General features: G+C 36.1%; 1 protein-coding gene across 2 annotated transcripts in view; it reads right to left on the reverse strand.

Annotated features, from left to right (window-relative positions):
- CAPS2 (calcyphosine 2) overlaps positions 1-10569 on the reverse strand; it is a 30432-nt gene extending 19863 nt beyond the window's left edge. Inside the window, exons 1-6 of one of the 2 annotated variants that reach the window (XM_075721170.1) lie at positions 10492-10569; positions 7781-7827; positions 6485-6530; positions 6239-6358; positions 2919-3092; positions 378-500 (exon numbers count right to left, since the gene is read on the reverse strand). In XM_075721170.1, the coding sequence (XP_075577285.1) occupies positions 378-500; positions 2919-3092; positions 6239-6358; positions 6485-6530; positions 7781-7827; positions 10492-10569 (588 nt within the window). The remainder of the gene's footprint in view (positions 1-377; positions 501-2918; positions 3093-6238; positions 6359-6484; positions 6531-7780; positions 7828-10491) is intronic. The other variant, XM_075721179.1, reaches the window with a different exon arrangement.

The following is a 10569-nucleotide window of genomic DNA, read 5'->3' on the forward strand; positions in this document are numbered from 1 at the left end:
ATGGAATCATGGAATCCATGGATCATGGAATACAGCCTCAGGTACAGGCTACAGACCAGAGGAAATGTAACACTATACAAATATATACATACAACTCAGATTGGGTGACTTGTGTGAACCTGAGTATTTATTATTCATAATTTGCATTCTCATTTATATACATTACTGCATAAAACACAACCATTGCTGTTAAAAAAACGCTCACTGGATTGCTCAGTTCAGCTCTCCTTGAAACAAATGTTTAAACGCCCATGACTTCAGTGGATGCAATTAAATACTAGGACCAAATCATCAAAGGCCTAACTTCTGTTGAACATCTGGGAAGTCATTCTACGAGTCTAGACAGTTAACAGCATAATACCAGCCAAAATACCTACAGCTTCGGATTTCCTTATACTGTGCTGCATGTTATAGGGGTTGCTTGTGTAGCATTGTTGCAGGAGAGCTTTCTCATCAAGAGCTGTAAGATCATCATTATGTCCATCTTCAAGCTGTGCACCCTATACAAAAATACATTATTTTCATAAATGAAATTTAATTAATTGTAAGAAAAAACAGACTAAAAACCCCACAACACATTTTCCTCAACAATTTATTTAAAAGTATTTTTTCTTCTTCTTCAGCTTTTAAAGTGTCTACTTCTTCCATTTCATGCTCATTAGAGAAAGTAAGAATTTTTCTAAGCCGAGTTTTCTACAGAAACTGAACTTACAACTCTTGTTCTCATCTCTCCTTATAGCTTTTGAATACTTATCAGCTTTTAACCATACTGAAATGAAAAAAAAAAAAAAGAAAAAAATCTCAAAATACTGTGTTCCTACAAGTTTTGTGAAATAACAGCAACTCAGAGAATGCAGACTTGGTACCTCTCTGAAGAACACAAAGAGCTCATCCTTTCTCTGTTCTGCTCAAGAACAACCAAGAGAAAGTGGCAGATTTGCCATTATGCATATATCTCAAAGTTCACTATTGCAGAGATGATGCTTTTTGACCAAAGAAGTTAAATACAGTCTAGACAAGGAAAAGCTAAAGCATACTGCTGAACCAGGTCTAACAGACTTGTAAATCAGTCCGAGGGTATTACAGAAATACATCCTACGTGGAGGACATAAAGAAAACTGACAATGGAGACTGTGTTTACAGAAGTCAGGAAGGAGGTAACATGGGAAAGAAATCAAGAGTAGGTTTTGTTAGCTATGCTCCTCTAGGAGCAGCTTCTTTTCAGAGAAGAAAAGTTATTATAAGTTCCACTAAGATAAAATAGTAAGTATCTCGAAATCGAAAGAGGTTTTGATTTATTAATTTAATCAGGTAGTGACAATATCTAACACAGAAAATTGTTCTGCTAGACACTGTATTAAAATCTGTCATAAGAACTGACACATGTGGGTTCTTAGTGCTTAGCAAGTACCTTTCTGGAACCCAAAATCACCAGAATAAGTCAGTCCTGCTTTTTCTCTCCCAGTATACACTTGCCACCTAATTCTTCAGTTTCAGATTAATTTGGCTGCTCCTGTAAATACCCTTTTAATGGGTTTACAGTACAGCATAGAAACGAGTTACTCCTTGGAAAACAGATGACATAGAATCATGATGGTGTCAGACTGGTACGTAAGAGTGCAATCATTTAAAAAAAAAAAAGTAATACTACAACAAATCCCCAGAACCCACAACCTTAACTGCCACCAAACATAACAAAATAACAGAATTGGTTTTATCACTCAACTCTTACTCACAGAATGTTTACTTATAGGTACTTCCAGGCTCTCCAAGTTTTATCTGAACACTAAAAGTGTGAGTATAAGAGGAAAAAGCCCCTTTAAAACTATCAACAATATGTGTAAAACAATAACAGCAATATGTGAAACATAATCTTCGTCTTATGTAAGACCTTCCCTTTTCATTCTACTGAACATTAAACAAGTAAAATGAGTAAACTCATTGTTAATCACCACAAACCTTTTCTCTGAAAAGCAATGAGCACAGTATGTTCCCTCAACATCTGCATACTTAACTTTTCATTAAGATTCTTAAATGGTCATCTACCCTCAGCACAGCCTATCATTTGACCAGTCCTCACAGCTATTGCTTACTCTTGTATCCTGTTTCCTTACACCTACAATGATGTATCTTGCTCTATGCAACCACCCTTCTCCACTCTCTCTTCCAGAAGAGGAAAGTTCATTTTTTTCACCCCTTTGTTTTCCAGTTTCTCTCCACTGATCTTCCCTTGTTTGCATCTTAGTTTTAATTTAAAAACACAAAAGAAACCTGGTGCAATTAATACAGCTTGCAGTCCAACTTTGCAGTCCAACTGTAGTGGATCTTCTACAACATCAACACAAAAAGTCCAGATAACATCTTTGATTATTTTAATGCCATATTCCCTTCTATTTTCAGTGTTAATAGTTCTCTAAGGTAGGGACTACATCTTTCACTTCTTTTTTAAGTCCTATATACAGTCATAATTGAATAGAATAATAATTAATATACTTCTATATTTAAAAAGTAAAAAAAGCTTGAATGCATTTCTATATTTGGAAATAAGATATTAGCAAGATCTTCCCACTGTCTCTCATCTTCTTAGGCTGCAAACTCTTCCCTATGAATCATGCTAATCTTCATGCTCAGGCTAGAGGTGCACTATGAGGGCAAATATTACATTTCTTACCAGAGAATACAAGCATACTTAGATTCTCAGAGCTCCTCAGTTTCTCGCTCTGGAACAACTGAAACAAGTTTCCTGTATTTTATTTCCTACTCAACATTTGATGCTGAAATTACACTTGGTTTTATTTCTTTATGATAAAAACATGGTGGAAATTAATTACACACACATGCAAACCTCTCCAAACATTGTAATGAAATACCAGAATACATTTGCTATTTAAAAATGCAATTACTTCTTTGCCAGCTACCTTTATTGAAGCTTCTGGACACTGGAGGTGGTCTTTTTTCTTTTCTGCAATTCTCTGAGAATACTCCTTATATTCTTCCTTCATATCTGCTTCATACTGACGATACTTCTGTTTATATCTGTCTGTTGGGGATGGCAAATTTTCTGGTATTGTTTTCTGCTCCAAAACAGACTGCTAAAGGAAAAAGTAATCAATATAAAAGCCTCTGGTTGATCTATTGAATGAGAACAGCATTATTATAATTCCCATCCAGTATAACTTCTGAAACTTCTTGACACTATGCTTCACATTAAGAAAAAAATTGCAAATATGACTGCATATTCAGGCTTAATTTTGAGTTCTTCCTATTCTGCCATGTTTTAATCTAAAAAGTACACAGCCAAATGTTTTTACGTCACACTTAAAGAGAGAAGCCAAGATTCAGTGGTTCTGTCCTATAAGATAATGTTACAGAACACTAAAATGGGAATTCCGACATTTGGTTTTGGATGGCTGAAAATGGGCTGATGGATTTTTTTCTATCAGAAGTTCTAATATTCTTGCATGGCAGATGAGTATTACTGCTGGGACTTCCTTCCCTAGAACAACATCAGCTGAAAAGGCTGTGAAGCCAGCTAAGTAGCTTCCTAACTTTACGTCCATTTCAGTGCTCTACACAATGGAGGCTGGATCACTAGAAACAGCAGCAATGACAGAAGGCCAAGACTCCATTCTTCTTCCTCTCCCTGTATAACTAACACCTTCAATGTTTAAGTGATATTCCTTCAACGCTAACGAAACTAAGACGGCCTTATCTAGCATCTCTACTTGACACATCTCATCTTGCAACACCAGCGTAACAGTCCTGTTCTAGAAAACCATTTCTCAAAAACCCAAAAGATATATGTTCTTGAAAAGGCAGCCTTCTCTTTTGAAAGAGGATCCATATCCCTTCACTGGTTAATTCCTGAATGATAAGACTATATTTAAATTATTCTTCCAAAAGTGACCTATTTTGGGAAGATTTACTTACACAGTCTGTTATTGAAGAAGCTGGAATATATCTTGCTAAAGGAATGCTCAGTCAGGGCCCCAGAAGCAAGCAATGCAGAAATAAAGGCCGCTCAGAGGAATACATTGAAATATTTTAGAACTGCTTGAAAATCTTCTCCACAAAAAGAAGGGGAGAGGGGGAGAGAAAGTCAGGCAAAAAGAGAGAGGGAGAGCAAAAGAGGGTAAGTGAACAGCAGCACGTCAGTATTTAAGACATAAGGAAGGCAGGAAGAAAGCAACAAGAGATAAAGCAAAGCAGAGAAGAGAAAGGGAGAAAGACCATGAGAAACTGACAAAGCACCCTTCCGTTAGCCTTCCTATAGCTAGACAGAATTATACGTATGAACTTTATATTAAAAAAGGTAAAGCAAGTGGTGAAATTATAGGCATGCAGACCTATAAAGAGTATAGCAACTCAAGTATGTTTGCACTGCACACTTACAATTCAATAATGAGGAAAATAACCTATCCATAGTTACAAGTTTACAGTTACATCTGAACACATGCATAAATACCTATGTTGGGCATATAGATACTCTGAGAAGTAGTACATTCTTAGTCCATTATGTAAAAAAAAAAAAAAAAAAAACCCAAACCACTTAACCATTTCAGTTTTTATTTAAATGCAAACTATTTGGTTATATAGGAAAACATATAAAATTATGATCTTGGCAGATTCACTTTGAGCTCCAGCCAATTTGGAGTCTTGCCATACAAATTGCTACATTATTCGTTTCAAGGGGCACAGGTTATGTACAAATTAATTAGTAGTTGTTTTTCCCTCTAGCTATACTTCTGTTTTAAACACACTCATTAGAGTATTTCTTAGGTTTACATAAGTTAAATATTTTTGAAATAATGGATTTTTAAACAGTATGTTTTTTCAATTCTTCCAAAAAGAGATAACATTAATAAGTTAGGATATTTCCTGCACCTTAACCAAATAAAAACGTACTACTACTAGTAACATTTTTACCATGATTATGTATGGTGCAAAATTATGACAGAAAATAATTGTGTAGGTAGCATTCCTGAATTAGTTTGAAGCTCCAGGTATCTAATCTCTTGAATATATAGACTACAAACAGAAGACTACTGTTTGCAGTACTTCAGCATTTTCCCTTTAATTAGCGCATTTGAAACACTCAAAATACTGATAGAATGATAGCAGATTAAAAATAGTCTCTCCAAAAAGCTAGCTGCTGTCACACAAAAGTTAAAACATACTACATTTTCAGACCATATACTGTAGTACTCTGCTACCAAGTTGCTAGTGTTATTTTGTCAGTGTGTATTTTTTCAGCTACTTTACCTCTATTTTCTTCTGACAAGATTTTCTAGACACCTGTTTAAACTAAATGAAAAGAGAAATTAAATATGTACCAATGATCAAATAAAAATTTGTCACATTCATTTTTTCAAATTTAATTCAGATATAAGAGGTCTATGGAAAATTTTTCCTGCATTCAGGGAACAACTATAACAACTGAGTAATTAAATTAAGTCTTAAACTTGTTATACTGAATATTGATCCTGAACGGTTCTGTACTGCACTATAAACCAGAATGTTAGCACCTGGACTACTGATTTTCCTTATAAAGCACCTGAATTAGTGGTGATTAAGTTTCTTAGTCATCCAGGGGAAAAAAAAAATACTGACATGTGATCAGGAAATTTTACAATAGAAGTGCTCTGACAAATTGAACATAATTCCGAAGTTAACACCACAGTTCTGTTTTAAAGACAAGAGACTTAAGAAAAAACCCTATGAAATGGCTGCACATAACTCCAAAAGTCTCCTTTTCACCAAAAGTAACCATTCTTCCATACAAATAACACTTACTGTTTGTAAACTTGGGTTTTTTCTTCAATCAGATACTTACTGACTACTATTGATCTTATCTTTATTTTTGTAAGTTCCACTTTGTTTACAAAAATAAACCAAAGTTCCATGCTACCTCGAAAGTATTACATTTTTCAGTTGCTTTGACAAATTGTTAATAAAGTTAGCTATTAATATATCTTTTTCAAAAATAAGTAGAATGAAACAGATGAGTGTTATCAACCAACAAAGAAGAGCTAAGGTATTTAAGAAAATAGGATTTTTTTTAAATATTCTAGAGGTTTCTCAGTAAAAAGTTTGCCAAAAATATTTTGGACCAACAGCACTTTGAGAAATGAGTTTAACCAAAAGAAATAAAGAGAACTTGTATAACAAAACTAAGTATGCTTTTCTAAATTACTGCTAAAGGGGCATATTTTAAAGGTATTCATAGCAACAGACTGACCTGTTGAGCCTGATGATGCTGTGCATATGGTGTTTGTAATGACGTTCTCCAATCTGAAGATGAATCTAGAAGGCATGTATGATGATAACTTCCACTGTTTGGTATGTAAGAGTCCCCATCCTAAAATTACAGGGGCAGGAGAAAAAGGACAAGCAATCGTAATTGTTTTATATTCAGAGTGATATTTTGATAAACTCCTGCAACACATTCTAAAAACTATGCAGAACAGAATTAATTTATAATTACCTCTTCATCAGAATCTCCCAGCCTCCCTAGATCTAGACATGGCACCCTGCAGGAAGTTAAAACGATTTTAATAGCAGTAAGTTCTCTTATTTTTCAATTAAAGTAAAAGCAAACTGCCTATTAGTTATTATTATTAGCTCATTCACAAAAAGTTCCCTGCTATGAACCGTTTCACTACAAGTGGAGATGGCCTACTCAGCAAATCCCTATTAGTCCCTCTTGCTCCAGCTCAGAAACTGACCAGTGAGCTTTTTCTCTTCCCCACTTGCAGAGTAGGCTGGAAGCCGAAAAGGGCCCCTGCAAGGGCATTCCCCTCTCCCCACATGGCCATCCCAGCTTCTCTTCACTCCCAACAGGAGCTCTTGCAACCAGCTCATAAATCAGGGATTCCTTATTCCGGTCTTCCACAGCAGGTCTGTGGCAATATCTCTCTATAATCAGTCACCAGAGAGGCAACAGGGAAGCAACAGCTCTTTGGCATGCAAACCTTCCAAACTTTTTGGAAGAGATTAAGCAAAATGAAATACTGAAGTATAGTTGGCTTCCACTGCGCTAAAGAAATGAAAACTTCACCCAATTCATCAAAGCATCTCTATATCTTCTGCCTTTACTCCAGGTGTGCTCCGGAATTATAACAAGATTACTTTCTGGAATAAGAGAGTTCCTTAATTTCTGGTCTTTTTTTATTAGAGAATGACCAACGGTACACAGAAATTGAAGTTATTTGACTTCAATATGAACAATCCAAGGCCATGGTCACACATACTTATAAAATAACGTAGACAGGTACACTGGATGTAAGGCGTTTCAGTAAACAACCCTAAACTATCAAACATGATCCTTGGAATAGCAGATGTTACTTATCTGGCGAAGTCACTCTAAGGTTTTAAATTTTATAGGCACTGTACAAAATTTCCCTTTGCTTGTAAAAACCCTTACAACAGTTTCTCTGTAATTTTTACTGTAATACCTGCAAAGAAGGGTAATTGTTAAAACAAACCAACAAAAAATATTTCTCTTTTTTGCAGACTATTATATTAAAAATATTCAAGAAAGACTAGGTATAAATATGAAAGCCCTGAGTATAACTCTACCATTAAGCTCAACCAAATGTAAATCAACTTAATTCCAATGTAAATAATGCATCAAAAATTCTACTCTAAATATAAATCATAGAAAACAAACCTATGATGATAAATTTCATGGAACACCAAGTTGCATACCAATACAAATGCAAATGCATTGTGTTAATAATGCACAGTTACACAAACTGATCAGAAATAGAAGCAGACTTACTCGGGTGGGCGAGGACCGCGAGTAGCCCGTGTATCTGGTCTCCAGCCCTGAAAGAATGACACATTATTACATACCTACAGGGATCAGGATTAAAATACACAGTTCTCTCTTTCAGCTTCCCCTGGAATACTTAAAATCAATGCCTCAAAGTATCTGTCTGACATATTTGACTGAGATGCTACTAACAAAAGGACAAAACAAAACCTTTTCATTGAAAGTTGACGCTTACAGATCATGAGAATAAAAGACCAAATATTCATTGCGACAGAAAGATTTCCAGCCATTAAGAATCCAGATAGTATCCATGTCAGCTATTAATAATGCATTAAAAATAATCCATGCTCCTGAGACTTTGTACAATCACTGCTCACAAGGGTTTAGGTCACATGGTCCTTGTTTGTTGGGAACCAACCCCTCAGACAACCCTTAAACCAAAACCATAATACCAACAGCCAGCTGGCTCACACGGAGCTAGCTCAGACCCCAAAGAAGCCCGGATATTTGGTGTAACTGTATCATCTCAGCTTTAGTATAGCAGCATATAGAATCATAGAATCGTTTAGGTTGGACAAGACCTTTAAGATCATCAAGTCCAACTGTTAACCTAACACTGCCAAGTCCACCACTAAACCATGTCCCTAAGCACCACATCTACATGTCTTTTAAACACCTCCAGGGATGGTGATTCAACCACTTCCCCCAGCAGCCTGTTCCAATGCTTGACAACCCTTTCAGTGAAGAAATTTTTCCTAAAATCCAACCGAAACCTCTCCTGGTGCAACTTGAGGCCATTTCCTCTTGACCTATGATGATGACTAGGCAGCTTGTGTACTAGGCAGCTTGTGTACTCACACTGTTTATTTGCATTTGCCCACATCTCCAAACGCAACCAAGCAAGAAAGTAGCAAAAAGAAAAGACTAGCCAAAGCTCCATCTACCCCACTATGGCTTTCTGAAAACAGCCAACACCAAATGCCTAGGGAAGACAGTTTGACTGGGGCAAGCACATAGTAACAATTCCCCCAACTGGCCACCAATCTGGAAAAAAAATGCGGTTCAGGGCTGTTCTGAACCAGGGTGAGCATCTTTGTTTTCACATTCTTCAGCTCAGATAGCATCAGTCTGAACTGAGCAGACATCCTATTTCAGTGGTGCCTGAACACCTTTCATGATTTGAAAGTAGTCACAAAACTGTAACTCCCTCCCTGCCACACAGCCTTGTAGCCTGCTCCTGAAAATGAAGTTCACAGTTCAGCAACACTACCCTCTAGTGCCTTCAAAAAAGGGTATTCAGGTTCAGAAACAGGAAAAAAAGTTTCTCTCCAGGAAGGTCGCATGTAATAAACACCACCACCTTGTGGTCAAATATGTAAAAAAAACGTTAAGAGATCCAACACAATTCAGTCTTATTCTTAAGACTAAATATAATGCATGAAATCACAAGTATATAATTTGTCTGTACCATTTCAACTGTGGTAAGATAAAGAACATACCACATTCTAAATGTTAAAGTCTTAATGTAATGCCTTTTCCAGAATTTATCAAATCAGGAAGACAGCAAACAAAAATCATCCTGATGACTGTCCACACTTACAGGGCAAAGCACATAGTTTCAACCTAGTTTTATGTTTTATTTTTGAAAGCCACCAAGTAACAACTGGACTAGGGAGTCTAAATTTAGAAGCTGAGGGTCACAAGAAAGAGAAGAAAAAATGGGGTGAGATATTAAAGAAAGATGGACATTTCTTTTCTTTTACAACCTACAGTAAATGCCCCAAATGCTCTTGTTTTATACAGGTATTTCATTCTCAAAAGACTGGCTAAAAGGTAACACTATAAAATTGATGTGATATCATTTACAAAAGGTCCTTTTTCATTCCAAATCAAACAAAAAAGGAAAACAGCAACTTGGCAGTCAAATTCCAAGAATTCCTCATGTGGTCATCCAACAAATAAGGAAGTTAAATGGGTGCTTGGGGGCTGAGGGAAGATTACCAATTAACTTTACATTATGGGCATAAAGTCCACAGTATCTGTGAGAAAAATCAACTGTTATTAAAAGTATTCATATTTACCTTAGCTATAATAAAAACAATGGCCCTCAGAATCCAAGATCGTATTTTTACTACTCAGGCTTTCAAAAGTTAGCCTGAAAGTTTCTGCTATAGTGATCTTGTGAGGGTTGCACACTTATCTCAAAACATAAGACTATTAGGAATACCTGGAAAACAAAATTCCCCTTCATAATGAATGCAGAGTGCTGAGATCCATTTTACACTCAAACTGAAATCATGCCTTTTGAAATTATGTTTTGGGATTTGTTTTACTTTCTTGCCGTCTTTCAAAACAAAAACATAAGACACACCTGTTACCAGTTTCACCAACAGCCTAGACAGGACGCAGAACAGGTTCAAGCCTCTATTGCACTTAAGTGCAAGCACTAGTTTCTTCCTGAGTTTTCCACATCCTAGCTAAGCACCCAGAACATCAGTTATTTTAGGACAGCTGCTTTTACTGGAAATTCTCTCCTTCATTTGAGAAGCTGTCGTACTGAACTATCGCTTTCTGACAAAAATAATTTCTTTAGAAGTTTCCTTCTCTGCAGAATATATTATGACCTCAAACTAAAAACCTTCTGATGTATGATTAAAATATTTGTAAAAATGTCAAAATAAGGAAGGAAAATAACGACAGGCCTTCTATTAACATACCTGACGTTTCTTCCCCATCGATGACAGCTGAGTCTGCCTTCGAGGGGACGCAGCAACTCCTTTAACTTCCAAATCCAT

This window comes from Pelecanus crispus, chromosome 1, assembly GCF_030463565.1.
Source record: "Pelecanus crispus isolate bPelCri1 chromosome 1, bPelCri1.pri, whole genome shotgun sequence".
NCBI classification, from domain to species: domain Eukaryota; kingdom Metazoa; phylum Chordata; class Aves; order Pelecaniformes; family Pelecanidae; genus Pelecanus; species Pelecanus crispus.